The 17,753-nt window shown below is 45.1% G+C and overlaps 1 protein-coding gene across 1 annotated transcript; it reads left to right on the top strand.

Annotated features, from left to right (window-relative positions):
• Nucleotides 1-8,847: 8,847 nt before the first annotated feature.
• Nucleotides 8,848-14,652, top strand: LOC311284417 (uncharacterized protein). The gene is made up of 3 exons (XM_084399449.1): nt 8,848-8,961; nt 9,050-9,099; nt 9,185-14,652. The coding sequence occupies exons 1-3, from the start codon at nt 8,936-8,938 to the stop codon at nt 14,566-14,568; spliced, it is 5,460 nt and encodes a 1,819-aa protein (XP_084255575.1). The 5' UTR covers nt 8,848-8,935; the 3' UTR covers nt 14,569-14,652.
• The last annotated feature ends 3,101 nt before the right edge of the window (nt 14,653-17,753 follow it).

Consider the following 17,753-nt stretch of genomic DNA (forward strand, 5'->3'; position numbering starts at 1 on the left):
CGTCTCCCTCCTTTATGCGTACCAAGTTGTATGCACTTCGCAGATCTAACTTCGAAAAGATCTTAGCTTTCTGAAGTAGTTCAAAAGCCGATGACATTAGTGGGAGAGGGTAACGATTCTTAACAGTCACCTTATTGAGCCCACGATAGTCTATACAGGGCCTAAGACTACCGTCTTTCTTAGGGACAAAAAAGAAACCAGCACTAGCTGGTGAAGATGATGGGCGAATAAAACCAGTACTCAAAGCATCCTGGATATATTCGTTCATGGCCTTAGTCTCTGGGGCAGAGAGGGAATATAGGTGACCTCTAGGTGGGAGTGCGCCAGGAAGAAGGTCAATAGCACAATCATATGGTCTATGAGGGGGTAGCTTAGTAGCACGTTGTTTGCTAAACACTTCTCTCAAGTCATAGTAATCAGGGGGCATGAGTGTTAGATCTTGTGGCTTATTCAAGGAACTGGCACTCACCTCAATAGCTGCCATAACTTCTTTACTCCCAACCACAGTGGAAGCAGGAAAGGTACAAGAATCCTCGCACGCAGAGCCCCAACGAAGGAGAGTTCCAGAGGTCCAGGAGAATTGAGGGTCGTGAAGCCGCAGCCAGGGGTAACCTAGAATAAGGGGTTCTCTGGTAGACTTGATCAGATAAAAAGAGATTGTTTCATGATGGTTAGTATCAATGGTCAACCATAAAGGAACTGTTCTGAACTTGATTATTCCAGACCCTATCGGTCTGCCATCTAGGGCTTCAACCTTCCAGAACGAAGAGCAAGTCTCATAGGGGATACACATTTTCTTAGCCAAATTAATGTCCAAAAAGTTATCTGCTGCACCTGAATCCACAAATGCTTTCAAAGTCACGGTCTTCTCCCTGGTATCCCCCCAAGTAAGCATAGCTGGCAACAGTAAACGGGAGTGAGGAGTGTCAAACTGAGCAGTTCCACTCGCTAAGGTCCCCACTTCCCTTAGCGAGCTTTGGCTTTTAACGCTAACTCAGGGCAAGAAGAGCGCAAGTGGTTAGAGCCACCACAATAGAAGCACAGGCCTTCTCTCATGCGTCTCTCTCTCTCCTTAGGTGAAATGCGGGTCCTACCCAGCTGCATAGGCTCTTCCTCTGTCTGTTGAGTTAAATGAGAAACTTCTGGGACGTTGAGAGATGATAACATGGGCATTTCTCGGGGAGTACAGCGTTCTCTTCTTCTTTCACGAATACGGTTATCAATTCGGACAGCCAAAGTTATGAGTTCCTCCAAGCTTGTACCCCAATCTCTACTGGCTAATTCATCCTTAACCCCCTCAGAGAGACCACGATAGAAGGTTGAAATAAGCACCTCTGAATCCCACTTACTCTCAGAAGCCAGAGTACGAAACTCAATTGCGTAGTCGGCCACAGATTGATGCCCCTGATGTAGGTCTAATAGTCTCCTTGCCGCCTCACGGCCACTGACTGGATGGTCAAACACTTGTTGAATAGTTTCTATGAACAGTTTTAGATCAGAGCAGATGGGGGACTGTTGTCTCCAGAGGGTTGAGGCCCAATCCAGTGCACGATCACACAACAAGGAGATAATGTATGCAATCTTAGCCCTCTCTGAAGCAAAGGTGGCTGGTTGGAGTTCAAAAATGAGTGACACTTGAGTCAGGAAGCCCTTGCAGGTACCAGGCTTCCCACCGTAGCGCTGAGGGGTTGGAATCTTTGGTTCTTGGGGCATTGGTGCAGTTAATGGTGGGGTTTCTGGTGATGGTAGTACCACAGGTTCTCGAGGCAAGCATGTTTGTAGTTGTTGCAGCGACTCCCCAATCTGGTTCACAGCGTCTGTCAGTCTCTGGAGCTGTGTCTCATGTGTTCCAAGCAAAACTCCCTGTTTGCTAATGGCTCCGTGAATCTGTTCAGTATCTGCCAGGTCCATATCTTGTTTGGCTCAGTCTTGCTGTCAGGTCCGGGATTCGAACCCAGAGTGTGTTGCTTGTAACCCAAGGTCTTAACCACTGTTCTATAGGACAGTGTGGACTCAATTGGCAGATAATTGAGGCAGATCACAAGAGGCAGGTTAGAAGGGAAAAAATAGTCTTTACTAGTATTCTTCCAGAGCCAACACAAAGGATCCAGCATAAGAGCTGGGTTGAACAAGGTACAAAATCCACACTGGATGATGCAGGCAAAAAGAGTCCAAAACATAAAAGCTCTGACAAAAAGTCCTTCAGGGTAGACTAAACAGGAAAACACAAAAGCATGGGCTAGGCAAAAGACCTTCAAGACTGAGCTAAGATACAAGCAAATGCTAGTCTTTAAATATACACAGGTTACCACTAACTAGCTAGGCACAGGTGATTTCATTGAACCAATAATGAGCAGAGAATTAGGAGGAAGATGTGGAAGGCCTTGTGCTCTCAGTTTCCCTCTGCTGGACAGACCGTGGTGTGACATATACCTTTTAAAAATGTATGTTAAATATACAGATTTGTTCTATCAGATCTTACTTTTAAGAGTAATCCCTTTAATTTAATTACAGTATTTACAGTGAGGAAAATAAGTATTTGAACACCCTGCTATTTTGCAAGTTCTCCCACTTAGAAATCATGGAGGGGTCTGAAATTGTCATCGTAGGTGCATGTCCACTGTGAGAGACATAATCTAAAAAAAAAAAATCCAGAAATCACAATGTATGATTTTTTAACTATTTATTTGTATGATACAGCTGCAAATAAGTATTTGAACACCTGAGAAAATCAATGTTAATATTTGGTACAGTAGCCTTTGTTTGCAATTACAGAGGTCAAACGTTTCCTGTAGTTTTTCACCAGGTTTGCACACACTGCACGAGGGATTTTGGCCCACTCCTCCACACAGATCTTCTCTAGATCAGTCAGGTTTCTGGGCTGTCGCTGAGAAACACGGAGTTTGAGCTCCCTCCAAAGATTCTCTATTGGGTTTAGGTCTGGAGACTGGCTAGGCCACGCCAGAACCTTGATATGCTTCTTACAGAGCCACTCCTTGGTTATCCTGGCTGTGTGCTTCGGGTCATTGTCATGTTGGAAGACCCAGCCTCGACCCATCTTCAGTGCTCTAACTGAGGGAAGGAGGTTGTTCCCCAAAATCTCGCAATACATGGCCCCGGTCATCCTCTCCTTAATACAGTGCAGTCGCCCTGTCCCATGTGCAGAAAAACACCCCCAAAGCATGATGCTACCACCCCCATGCTTCACAGTAGGGATGGTGTTCTTGGGATGGTACTCATCATTCTTCTTCCTCCAAACACGTTTAGTGGAATTATGACCAAAAAGTTCTATTTTGGTCTCATCTGACCACATGACTTTCTCCCATGACTCCTCTGGATCATCCAAATGGTCATTGGCAAACTTAAGACGGGCCTTGACATGTGCTGGTTTAAGCAGGGGAACCTTCCGTGCCATGCATGATTTCAAACCATGACGTCTTAGTGTATTACCAACAGTAACCTTGGAAACGGTGGTCCCAGCTCTTTTCAGGTCATTGACCAGCTCCTGCCTCTCCGCCACAATCCGGCCTCTAGTTAATAAACGCCAGAGGAGAACTGGCCCCCGACTGAGCCTGGGTTCTCCCAAGGTTTTTTTTCTCCATTGGGTCACCTGATGGAGTTTTAGGACACCATTAGGTCACTTGATGGAGTTTTTCGGTTCCTTGCCACTGTTGCCTTTGGCTTGCTCAGTTGGGGATATTCTGGGGATATTCTGGGGATATTCTGGGGATATCTAATTTGATTTTATCTATAAATTCCACTAGAAACAAACCTTGTTGTATTATTTTAATTTAATACTGTGAAGCTGCTTTGATACAATCTGTATTGTGAAAAGCGCTATACAAATATACTTGACTTGACTTGACTTGACTCCTCCCGTGTAGTTCTGGGCTGATTTCTCACCTTTCTTAGGATCATTGAGACCCCACGAGGTGAGATCTTGCATGGAGCCCCAGTCCGAGGGAGATTGACAGTCATGTTTAGCTTCTTCCATTTTCTAATGATTGCTCCAACAGTGGACCTTTTTTCACCAAGCTGCTTGGCAATTTCCCCGTAGCCCTTTCCAGCCTTGTGGAGGTGTACAATTTTGTCTCTAGTGTCTTTGGACAGCTCTTTGGTCTTGGCCATGTTAGTAGTTGGATTCTTACTGATTGTATGGGGTGGACAGGTGTCTTTATGCAGCTAACGACCTCAAACAGGTGCATCTAATTTAGGATAATAAATGGAGTGGAGGTGGACATTTTAAAGGCAGACTAACAGGTCTTTGAGGGTCAGAATTCTAGCTGATAGACAGGTGTTCAAATACTTATTTGCAGCTGTATCATACAAATAAATAGTTAAAAAATCATATATTGTGATTTCTGGATTTTTTTTTTTAGATTATGTCTCTCACAGTGGACATGCACCTACAATGACAAATACTTATTTTCCTCACTGTCGATTACTTGGTAATTAATTACACCCATCACTGTATAACAGTAAATAAAATGTAAACTTATTCATTGACTCGAGCAACTATTTTCTCCCTAGCTAACTCTCTGTCTTTCGCTGCTGGAGCTGGACTCCTTGCGGACATCCGCGTGCCTCCAATTTTTTAGGACCGCGCGGTCACTAGGCTAAAACAGCGCAAGCCGATCTACTGCGTTCACCCGAGCAGACCTAAGCAGACAGTATAATACAAGTAGGTCGCGTCCGCGCTGTCCGCAGCTGTCCGTGTACGCGTCCAAACTGGAGTATAACCGAGCCTTTACACACACAGGGACGTGCAGCAGCACATAAACTAGCCACATATTAAAAATAAAAGGATTACAGTGTAAAAGATTAATATTGTGTACATAAAGACATGGTGGAATCTGGCTTGTCCCGTAGATGGTTTGCTTGAGTGCTTTAACCTCGCGTACGAGGAGATCTGTTTCCTCTAGAAGCGTTCAGTCTTTCCGCTTGCAAATTCCGCCATGTAAATAGCAATCCGCCTTGGCACGAAGGGAATGGGAGATGAGACTCTGGGCTGCGTTCCAGTCCACTTTTAGACATGCACTTGCGGAATTCCCTGAGCACTTCCCCTCGGGGGAATCCCTGCCGCCATTTTGAAGTGCGTTGCACTTCGTGAAGTGGACGAGGGAAGTTTAGGTTAAGCATAAGTTAAGGGACAGGGCCCGGTTCCCCAAAACGTTCTTATCGCTAAGTAGTTCTTAACCTATTCCTTAACCTCTCTCTTAATGTTATGGCACGATTCCCGACACGTTCGTATGCTAAGTATATCTTCTGTAAGTCACACTTTCGTATAGGTTGGTCTGGACCATTCGTAAACTCTCTCTTAGCGTTGTTTGAGCTCAAGACGCTAGTCGCCGCCACTGTGCAGCAGTCTTTAGAAATCAGCGCAGCGCAGTACAAGTCAAACTATGGTATGTTGACAATGTTGTGGCTCAACAATGATTTTATGTTATGGACATTTAAAAAATATGTTCGCAATGGATACAGGCCTATTTATGAAATTGACTTTATTTGGTATCAGAACTAATATGGTGGTAATTAGCCTAGGCTATTTCGTAATGTCATTAAAGTGTTTAAATTGGTAATCACTTTTGATAAATTAAAATCTGGCAAACAATTAGGCTCTAAATGGCTAATATCTATAAATGGGTAAGCATGGTGGTGTCCAGTAAGCGACCAACTATGGCAGCGATCCAACGTCTCCTTGTATTGAATCAAAGACGGCGCCGGCCGCGGAGCCGTTTAGTCCATGTCAATTTTTTTGTTCGGCAAAACTTAAGCCCTTTTGACATTTTGCCTGACGTCCTGCCAGGACCTTGGTGTGCCTGATCCGGAGGCAGCCATCTTCCTTGCTATGTCGCTCCATAGCTCTTTTTTGTTGCTGTTGCACAAGTTATTCCGAAAGCTGGAAAACAGTGTCACCTTGTGCAAGCTCACCTCGTCCAGCAAAACTTCAAGTTCCTCTGACGAGAAGCTTGGTGCCCTTTTTTTACGTTGCTTCTCCCCACCATATTCTGTATCTAACTCCCTCTCTCTGTTCATTGTAGATAGGTTGCTTTTTATTGAAAACATGAACCAATGGCAATCAATACCGCATTAAACAGAAGTAACTGCAGCTGCTTGCCAATCAATTCTGATTGTAATTTTTAGAAGTCGTTAAACCCATGTCAAGAAGCTGCACAAGTGGCACAACAGGATAAGGAGGGTGGATGATTAGCGAGGGATACCCGGTTCGTCTACCCGTCACAACATATCGTGTGAACATATTACTGACAATTTGATCATTTAATTAATAGTCTATATTTTACTGATAACTTAAACTATGTTAAAATAAATGTTACTGGAATAATTTGAGGAATGTTTCATTTGCATAGAACGTGTTGTCTTTCTTCTATTCAACGCCGTAATGCACCTTCGCGTGAAGTGGAAAATCGATTCCTGAGCAATCGATGCCAACTAATTCAGCACCTTCACTTGGGACAGCGCCTTTGTAACGTCGAACGTAAGAGGCAGCGTGTTAGGAAGCTTCCTAAGGGACACTTCGGGGAACACACTTAGGAACATAAACAACTTTGGTAAGATATATCTTTCGAGTCTTCTAAGAGTGAGCGTTATCGGGGAACTGGGCCCAGACCCTTAAGTGTCAAGATCGAGGGAGCGAGTCTACTTCATATGTACACTTCAGGCACCTATATGTCCCACAATGCAGTATGATTGTGACGTCACCACATATATCGTCTAATCACCACAACAACAAACAACTCTATGATATATTCATTATAATCTTTTTAATTTAAAACAACCCAAACACACCTATACACATTTGGATGCTGCATAAAAAAAATCTTAAAGGGGAAAAAAAAAATGTACATAAAAAATCAACTCCATAGCTGATTCCAAGTGATCAAGGGCTTAGGATGTTCCAATTCTGCCCATTGCAGTTTCCGCCAGTAGTGGGCACTCGTGCAACGTAAGCAATGACGTACATCCGAGTGAACGAAACGGAGGGAAGTTAGCGAGTGAAGGGCATGACAATTTTGGACTGGAACGCAACCCTGGTTGGTAAATTGCACGTTACTTTAGACCATGCACTTAGATCGTTACAGTGCCTAAGTTGTTTAGATTTATGGCTTTGATTTTCAAGCAGTTTTTTAGTTCAAAATGTTTTATTAAATATATATTTTATATAAAATGTTCATAAATCATTTTCATAATATTAAACCTCTATAATTTTTTTTTCACTATTTTAACTTTTCCTTTTTACTCGGCCTAGGTTCTTCTTTAAAATGAGACCAAACTTAAAGGCAGGGTAGGCAGGTTTTTTTCTAAAAAAAAAAAATCCCCAAATTTGTTTAAACTGTCTTTATATACCAATACATAATTAAAATGTAAGTACTCTGAAAAAGAGAGTATAAAAATCGAGTGTCTGTAGTCCTCTCAGGGCTGCAATAAACACAGCTACTTATTTTCATTCGGAACGAATGAAATGATTGGCTGGGCGACTGTCACTCTCCCTCGCTACCATGGCTACCACCCCTGCCGCTACAGGAGTTGCCCACATGCGCGCACCCGTTTGACTCAAGGAGGCGAAGAGGCACGAAAGCTAGGAAGAATCACAATCAGAGAAAGAGCAGTCAAAATTCCTAGTACCTGAATATACAGTCAGCGAAGGCAAACAAGGCAAAAAAAGGAAGACAGTATTCGAAAAGGCTACGACCAAAAAGTCTTTGGATAAAGTAGCGGTACTTGTCTCCGGAGTGTAGTCCTCATCAGAGCCAATAGTGCTTTCATCGTGGAAGCTCTTACATGCAAAACACCGTATAAGTTATGAATCTTACATGAAATTCACCTTCATCACAGTGTGACTGATGGTAATGGGAAAACGGGTATCAATGCAACCTGTTTTTAGCTTTGCCTTATGTTACTAGCTCGTTACCGAATCAAACTCAATATATTTTAAACTTTACCAGTATCGATATGCTAGCTTGATAGTGAGTACTAACAGCCATGTTAGTTGTTTATATTCATAATGATAAAGTTAGGTATTTTATTACATGTGATTCTGACATGATGTCACTACTTGCACTGCGCTCCTCTCCGCTCGGCGCTGGCAAACGCGTCCTCCAGCTGAGCGCGTTCCATGTATTTGGTCTTAAAGTGAAAGTAACCTAAAATTCTGCTTAAATCTGCTCATGACTGAATAACTTCTTTAGCTTTATTAAAGATTAATATATATAATTTATACATTATAGTATTTTTTTACCTAAATACTGTTAGGCCTACCTGAAATCTGTTTTATTTCATTTGTATCTTTGTTCTAATGGTTTTATTTGTGCTATTACTTGTAATTTGCTCATAAGTGTCTTTATTTAACGATATTTATTCAAATATTATTTATTTATAAACTCCTTATAGTGTTTATAAATAATAATATATTAGATATCTCTGTGCCCAAGTAGCAGTGCTTCGCCTGTGTTTCCCCCTAATATAGTCCCAAGTAAAACCCCGTTTCTTCCAGTTGACACGACAACACATAACCGGCATTATCAGAAATCTCCACTTTGGCCGGAGTTTTTAGAAATAATAATTTTCTGTGATAAAAACAGGGTTTTCGTGTAAATGATCGGCCAAACCGCAAGGAAATATCTGCATCTTCCCTTCCTGTAAATGGGGCCATAGTATAAAAAAGCAACTATCTTTAATGAAATGGCAGCTGTCATGATAAGAGTTGTAACACCTGAACCTAATAATTGAGTATTACATGTTCCCATGACAACTGATTGTCAGGAAACAATTGGTAAATGGCAGTTGCTGGCACTATAAAGAGTCCCTTCAGGCAACACTAATATGTGTTGGAGGTCAAGTATGTTTTTATGAATCTTTACTACTACTGCTGCTGTTGTTGAGGTGGTTAGTTGTTGTATTTTTGTTTGGTTCGGTCATGGAGGGTACTAGGCAACTCTTAAGGTATGATGATAAATTGTAGTATTTGGCATTTCTTAACAAGTGGCATTCATCTAATAATTCTTTTTTTTTTTTTTTTTTTTGTCTACAGGTTTTCTTTGGCACTTCTCAGTTTTTGTGTCTGTGACCATTTTGGAAGTGGTAAGGTTTATCCAGGCAAGTTCTATAAATCATGTTTGCTAGCATGTCTGTTTGATTCTCTTTCCCCTTTTTTTAATTTTCCTAGTTGGTGGCTTTGTCAGGAGTGGTTATCCTTTATACTATGAGGCTGGTTTCCCCATGCAGGATGTGAAGCCACGAAGTTCCTACAGCTGGTATGGTGCTGATGTATCAAATCCCATCACTCCTCAAAGATCAAGGAGTAACACTTACAGTGCTGCACAAGTTAAGGGTGTGTATAGCAGTGTAAGCTATAGTCCTCAAAGTGTCTCTTCTAGTTTTGGACCAGTGACTAATGTATATCAGTCTGTTTCTGACTCTGATGCTAGTAGTCAACTTCAAGGATCTCTGATATCTTCAACTGGTAGTGGCAGTCTTGTTCCCATTGCAGTGGTCACAGAACCAGAAACAAGTATGCGCATTGAGTCTCTACCTGAGCCAACACAGCTCAACTATCAAACTGTAGTACAGTCTAGTAATGAGTCTGTGGTGTCTAGTAGCCAGCAAATAGTGCAGAACAGCTCCCAGTCCAGTGGCCAATTAGTGGAAGTCAGCTACCAGTCTGCAGTGCAGCCCATTGTCAAGCCTCAGAGTAGTAGACTTCAAGTTGTTTCCAAGTTTTCTGCTAACAGGCCAGTCCAGATTTCAAGTTCTAACTTTTTGGTCAAGCCTTTGCAGCAGAGAAATGAGTCCCCACAACCCAGCTATCAGTTAGGGCAAGCCAGCTTTGGATATGGACTTGTGCCATTACTGAGTGGCCAGCAACTAGTGCAGTCACGCTATGGTTCCACAGTTCAGCCTAGTGGTGTGCAGCTAGCACAGGCAGGATACCAACCTGTGGCCTGGCCCAGCCTCCAACAATCATCTCAAGCCGGCAGCCAGAACTCTGAACAAGCTGTCTCGCAACCTGTGGACCAGTCCATTGGCCTGCAATCAACCCAAGTCAGCTCACAGTCTGTGGACCAGTCTGGCATCCAACAACCAGCCCAAGCCAGCTCACAGTCTGTGGACCAGTCTGGCATCCAACAACCAGCCCAAGCCAGCTCACAGTCTGTGGACCAGTCTGGCATCCAACAACCCGCCCAAGCCAGCTCACAGTCTGTGGACCAGTCTGGCATCCAACAACCAGCCCAAGCCAGCTCACAATCTGTTGAACTGTCAGATAGCCTGCTCCCAGCCCAAGCCAGTTCACAGTCTGTGGACCAGTCTGGCAACCAACAACCAGCCCAAGCCAGCTCACAGTCTGTGGACCAGTCTGGCATCCAACAACATGCCCAAGCCAGCTCACTATCTGGCCTGCCGTCAGCACAAGCCAGCTACCAGTTTGTGCCCCAGCTTGGTTTCCAAAAACCTTCACAAACTGTCTCGCAATCAGTGAACTGGCCCAGTGGCCTGCAGTTAGCACAAGCTAGATACCAGTCTATGGTCTGGCCTAGTGGCCAACATCCAGGACAGGCCCGCTACCAGTCTGTGTCCCAGCTCAGTGGACTGCAGTCAGCACAATCCCGTTACCAGTCTGTGGACCAGCCCAGTGGCCTGCCGTCAGCGCAAACCAGCTCTCAGACTGCGTCCCAGCTCAGTGGCCTGCAGTCAGCACAATCCCGTTACCAGTCAGTGTCCCAGCCCAGTGTCCTGCCGTCAGCGCAAACCAGCTCTCAGACTGCGTCCCAGCTCAGTGGCCTGCAGTCAGCACAATCCCGTTACCAGCCTGTGTCCCAGCCCAGTGGCCTGCAGTCAGCACAATCCCGTTACCAGTCAGTGTCCCAGCCCAGCAGTCTGCAGTCAGCACAATCCCGTTACCAGTCTGTGTCCCGGCCCAGCAGTCTACAATCAGCACAAGCCCGCTACCAGTCTGTGTCCAGGCCCAGCAGTCTACAATCAGCACAATCCCGTTACCAGTCTGTGTCCCGGCCCAGCAGTCTACAATCAGCACAAGCCCATTACCAGTCTGTGTACCGGCCCAGCAGTCTGCAGTCAGCACAAGCCCGCTACCAGTCTGTGTCCAGGCCCAGCAGTCTGCAGTCAGCACAAGCCCGTTACCAGTTTGTGTCCCAGCCCAGCAGTCTGCAATCAGCACAAGCCCATTACCAGTCTGTGGACCAGTCTGGCATCCAACAACCCGCCCAAGCCAGCTCACAGTCTGTGGACCAGTCTGGCGTCCAACAACCCGCCCAAGCCAGCTCACAGTCTGTGGACCAGTCTGGCGTCCAACAACCCGCCCAAGCCAGCTCACAGTCTGTGGACCAGTCTGGCATCCAACAACCCGCCCAAGCCAGCTCACAGTCTGTGGACCAGTCTGGCATCCAACAACCCGCCCAAGCCAGCTCACAGTCTGTGGACCAGTCTGGCATCCAACAACCCGCCCAAGCCAGCTCACAGTCTGTGGACCAGTCTGGCATCCAACAACCCGCCCAAGCCAGCTCACAGTCTGTGGACCAGCCCAGTGGCCTGCAGTCAGCACAAGCCCGTTACCAGTCTGTTGACCAGCCCAGTGGCTTGCAGTCAGCGCAAACCAGCTCTCAGTCTGTGTCCCAGCCCAGCAGTCTGCAGTCAGCACAAGCCCGTTACCAGTCTGTGTTCCGGCCCAGCGGTCTGCAGTCAGCACAAGCAAGATACCTGTCTCTGTCCCTGCCCAGCAGTCTGCAGTCAGCCCAAGTCCCTTACCAGTCTGTGTCCCAGCCCAGCAGTCTGCAGTCAGCACAAGCCCGCTACCAGTCTGTGTCCAGGCCCAGCAGTCTGCAGTCAGCACAAGCACGTTACCAGTTTGTGTCCCGGCCCAGCAGTCTGCAATCAGCACTAGCCCGTTACCAGTCTGTGGACCAGTCTGGCATCCAACAACCCGCCCAAGCCAGCTCACAGTCTGTTGAACTGTCAGGTAGCCTGCTGTCAGCCCAAGCCAGCTCACAGTCTGTGGACCAGTCTGGCATCCAACAACCCACCCAAGCCAGCTCACAGTCTGTGGACCAGTCTGGCGTCCAACAACCCGCCCAAGCCAGCTCACAGTCTGTTGAACTGTCAGGTAGCCTGCTGTCAGCCCAAGCCAGCTCACAGTCTGTGGACCAGTCTGGCATCCAACAACCCGCCCAGGCCAGCTCACAGTCTGTTGAACTGTCAGGTAGCCTGCTGTCAGCCCAAGCCAGCTCACAGTCTGTGGACCAGTCTGGCATCCAACAACCCGCCCAAGCCAGCTCACAGTCTGTGGACCAGCCCAGTGGCCTGCAGTCAGCACAATCCCGTTACCAGTCTGTGTCCCAGCCCAGCAGTCTGCAGTCAGCACAATCCCGTTACCAGTCTGTGTCCCAGCCCAGCAGTCTGCAGTCAGCACAATCCCGTTACCAGTCTGTGTCCCAGCCCAGCAGTCTGCAGTCAGCACAAGCCCGTTACCAGTCTGTGTTCCGGCCCAGCAGTCTGCAGGCAGCACAAGCCAGATACCTGTCTCTGTCCCTGCCCAGCAGTCTGCAGTCAGCTCAAGTCCCTTACCAGTCTGTGTCCCAGCTCAGTGGCCTGAAGTCCGCACAATCCCATTACCAGTCTGTGTCCTGGCCAAGCAGTCTGCAATCAGCACAAGCCCATTACCAGTCTGTGTCCCGGCCCAGCAGTCTGCAATCAGCACTAGCCCGTTACCAGTCTGTGGACCAGTCTGGCATCCAACAACCCGCCCAAGCCAGCTCACAGTCTGTGGACCAGTCTGGCATCCAACAACCCGCCCAAGCCAGCTCACAGTCTGTTGAACTGTCAGGTAGCCTGCTGTCAGCCCAAGCCAGCTCACAGTCTGTGGACCAGTCTGGCATCCAACAACCCGCCCAAGCCAGCTCACAGTCTGTGGACCAGTCTGGCATCCAACAACCCGCCCAAGCCAGCTCACAGTCTGTGGACCAGTCTGGCATCCAACAACCCGCCCAAGCCAGCTCACAGTCTGTTGAACTGTCAGGTAGCCTGCTGTCAGCCCAAGCCAGCTCACAGTCTGTGGACCAGTCTGGCATCCAACAACCCGCCCAAGCCAGCTCACAGTCTGTGGACCAGTCTGGCGTCCAACAACCCGCCCAAGCCAGCTCACAGTCTGTTGAACTGTCAGGTAGCCTGCTGTCAGCCCAAGCCAGCTCACAGTCTGTGGACCAGTCTGGCATCCAACAACCCACCCAAGCCAGCTCACAATCTGTGGACCAGTCTGGCGTCCAACAACCCGCCCAAGCCAGCTCACAGTCTGTTGAACTGTCAGGTAGCCTGCTGTCAGCCCAAGCCAGCTCACAGTCTGTGGACCAGTCTGGCATCCAACAACCCGCCCAGGCCAGCTCACAGTCTGTGGACCAGTCTGGCATCCAACAACCCACCCAAGCCAGCTCACAATCTGTGGACCAGTCTGGCATCCAACAACCCGCCCAAGCCAGCTCACAGTCTGTGGACCAGCCCAGTGGCCTGCAGTCAGCACAAGCCCGTTACCAGTCTGTGTCCCAGCCCAGCAGTCTGCAGTCAGCACAAGCCCGTTACCAGTCTGTGTTCTGGCCAAGCGGTCTGCAGGCAGCACAAGCCAGATACCTGTCTCTGTCCCTGCCCAGCAGTCTGCAGTCAGCCCAAGTCCCTTACCAGTCTGTGTCCCAGCTCAGTGGCCTGAAGTCCGCACTATCCCATTACCAGTCTGTGGACCAGCCCACTGGCCTGCAGTCAGCACAAACCAGCTCTCAGTCTTTGTCCTGGCCAAGCAGTCTGCAGTCAGCACAAGCCCGCTACCAGTTTGTGTCCAGGCCCAGCAGTCTGCAATCAGCACAAGCCCGCTACCAGTCTGTGTCCCAGCCCAGCAGTCTGCAATCAGCACAAGCCCATTATCAGTCTGTGGACCAGTCTGGCATCCAACAACCCGCCCAAGCCAGCTCACAGTCTGTGGACCAGTCTGGCATCCAACAACCTGCCCAGGCCAGCTCACAGTGTGTGGACCAGCCCAGTGGCCTGCAGTCAGCACAAACCAGCTCTCAGTCTGTGTCCCAGCTCAGCGGCCTGCAGTCAGCACAATCCCATTACCAGTCTGTGGCCCGGCCCAGCAGTCTGCAGTCAGCACAAGCCCGTTACCAGTCTGTGGACCAGTCCAGTGGCCTGCAGTCAGCGCAAATCAGCTCTCAGTCTGTGGCCCGGCCCAGCAGTCTGCAGTCAGCACAAGCCCGTTACCAGTCTGTGTCCTGGCCCAGCAGTCTGCAGTCAGCACAAGCCCGTTACCAGTCTGTGTCCCGGCAGTCTAGATTCCAGGTCTTTCCTAAGCCAGAGCAGTCAAGTTACAAGTCTCTTTCCAGACTTGGTTCCAATCCTTTGGAGCAACCCACTAAAATACCACTTCAAGCTATGAGTCTGCAGTCTGTCCAGCCTGGCTTTCAAGATCCAGCACCTCTGCACTCTCAGATTACTCAAAATAAGCATTTATCTCCAAGCATATTGAGGTTGTTGCATCAAGTGAAGTCATAGCTGTATACTTTGCCTTGTTTTCTTCATGTAGTGTTTGCTATTGTTTTTGAGAAAAAAATAAACTAACCAGTAATCTCAAGTGTCTACTGGGAGTCTTAGTATTGTTTGTACTGCATTAGCATGACTTCATCTTTGTTTAACATAATCTGATTTCTCTCCTATGTTTACACCTGGAGATGAGTTTTGGTTGATCAGGTCAAGTGTATGCTAAAAACAGGTGTAAAGGTGTCTAAAATGTTTTTAGCTTATCCACTTTCTACAACTTCTACAGGTAGTCGAATGGATTTGACTAGATTGCTTTCATAGTGTAAACACTCATGTGGTTGACTGTTCAAATGACCAACTCACCCAATGCATTAACATTATGGGAAGCATGCCACCCGTACAACAGTTTAAGTGTGCTATTAGTGTACTTTTTAAACAAAGTAAACTGAAAGTGTGTATATAAATTAGGTACTTTGAAAAATACTTAAAATTGCACTTGTATTCTTGACATGCTGACAGAAAAGTCTTACTATATTTGACTTGTACTCAATTTTTGATCAATATGTACTGAAAAGTATTCTTGGCTGCTTGTTCCAAGTTTCATAAACTTGGTTTGATTTTTAGGGAAAATGTTCCTAATTCTGAGTATCTGATTTTTTTTTATTTTTTTTTGTAGGATAGTATAATTCTAGTATACATAGGAATTTACTTAATCTACTTCACTCTTTCCTCTCCATTGACTGAATTTTCCAACCAGCCATGTGTTCACTGTTGTCACGGAAGGGGCGCTATAACACATCTTGGAAAGAGTACAGAATCTCCTTGAAAAAAAAAACGGGTAAAGAAGCCACAGTAACAAGTGATAGAAGATTGCTTGGGCAAATGTAAAATGTGATCATCAAACATCTAACAGCATACATATGTTCAAAATTGCCTAAAGTTACAGAATGAAATGTCGGCCCAGGAAGGGTTAATGACTCTGAAGCTTTGGGGGTGTTGATGTACTCGATCTACTCCATCTGTTTTGATCATCATTCTGAATCCGATCCAGTAGTCTTTGACAAAAATGTAATTTTCTCAGCTTTTTGTTTAAAAATGTTGCTTTTTTAAATGAAACTTACCCACAGTTTTATTAAATATATATTTTATATAAAATAATCTTCATACATAATTTTCATAATCTTAAACCTTTAACTTTTACTTTTTACTTCAACAAAAATCGGCCAAGGTTCTTCTTTAAAATGAGACCAAACTTAAGTCTGTGCTCCAAAGCTTAACATTTTTATGACAGCATTTGACAGGGAAATTTTTATCCTCTAAGACTTCAGAGTATTTTTTTTTTTTTAATTGATGCTCAAGAGGTTACACCCTGGCCTCATGCCAAATAATGACAGATTGCAAAATTGGTGCGTTTTATTCAACTCCAGATTTTGAGGGAGATCATAGTTTTCAGCCAGTTGGTTTCAAAATTCCACTTATTTAGAAACTAGAAAGCAGTATTAGAACATGAATGTGGTCTTCATAAACATTCAAAGGATTTTAAACCGTTCACCTGCAAGAAGATGCGAAAGAAGCTCAATTTTGTACACACGTGCTGTTTTCAGCACACCATTACTGAACTGAGCTCTCTTTTGTGTCTTGTCACGCTTAAACGGATGAATACATTCAAAATTATGTCAAAATTGCAGTATCCTCCTAAGCCCAGAGTTAAAATAAAAAGTCTTAATCAACGTAAACAGTTGGGAGAAAATCAGATCCAAGAATTTGGTCTTAAAGTGAAAGTAGCCTAAAACTCTGCTTAAATCTGCTCATGACTGAATAACTTTAGCTTTATTAAAGATTAATATATATAATTTATACATTATAGTATTTTTTACCTAAATACTGTTAGGCCTACCTGAAATTTGTATCTGTGTTCTAATGTTTTTATTTGTGCTATTACTTGTTATTTGCTCATAAGTGTCTTTATTTAGCTTTATTTATTCAAATATTATTTATTTATTTATAAACTCCTTAGTGTTGAGCCCTATGTGTTTATATATTTCCTTTTAAGACCTGGTCTTTTTGTTATAAAATAAAGTTATGTCCATTCAGCTGAATACAAAAAAAAACTTCCCAAAAAAACAAAAACAACAACAACAGCAACCTGATGAGGGTCTCATCTGAACACAGCTTTCACCACAGGAAAGCTCACAGGAATAGTCCTGCAAGATTTTTATGTTGGCATGTATTTACTCATAACAAATCTGAAATAAAATTACCAGTTTGCTCTAGTTTTCAATAAAGACAAAAAATATTTGTATTTTCGCATTTGAGAAGTGCAGATAACAATGAGTTTAGCAACTCCTAAAGATACTCCAAACAAATCTGTTGATTGGTTAACACAACATAAAGCCATAAGTACAAATTTGCAAGAAAATACATTTATAACATCTGTTATCATTGAACGAAAAAAATTTTAATATAAAAATATATACGGCTGCTTGACCAAATCAATGCTAAGACTTTTGAACAGTGAGCATACTACTGCTTCCTTAAATTTGTGTGCTGTCTTTTTGTCCAGTAATCAAAGGCCACATTTACACATAGTCGGGTATTTAGAGAAACAAATATTTCCCCCCTCCGTTTTCAATAATAACATTGTGCACACAACATCATTTTCAAAAAAGTTGTCATTTACATCAAGCCGCATAAATACGCCGTCGAGCGCCATCATAACTATGCCAAACCTATGGGCGGCAGTGTAGGGAGAAGGATAAAGCCATGCAAGCCAATCAGAACTGTAAACATAGGGCGCTCACATGGCGTTAAGCATTTTCTGGCGCATAATGTGACGTTTGAGAACCTAAAACCCCGTTTCTTCCAGTTGACACGACAACACATACTGTAACCGGCGTTATCAGAAATCTCCACTTTGGCCGGAGTTTTTAGAAATAATAGTTTTATGTGATTAAAACAGGGTTTTCGTGTAAATGATCGGCCAAACCGCAGGGAAATATCTGCATCTTCCCTTCCTGTAAATGGGGCCATAGTATAAAAAAGCAACTATCTTTAATGAAATGGCAGCTGTCATGATAAGAGTTGTAACACCTGAACCTAATAATTGAGTATTACATGTTCCCATGACAACTGATTGTCAGGAAACAATTGGTAAATGGCAGTTGCTGGCACTATAAAGAGTCCCTTCAGGCAACACTAAT

The sequence above is a fragment of the Rutilus rutilus genome (genome assembly GCF_951802725.1).
Source record: "Rutilus rutilus genome assembly, chromosome: 24".
Lineage (NCBI taxonomy): Eukaryota > Metazoa > Chordata > Actinopteri > Cypriniformes > Leuciscidae > Rutilus > Rutilus rutilus.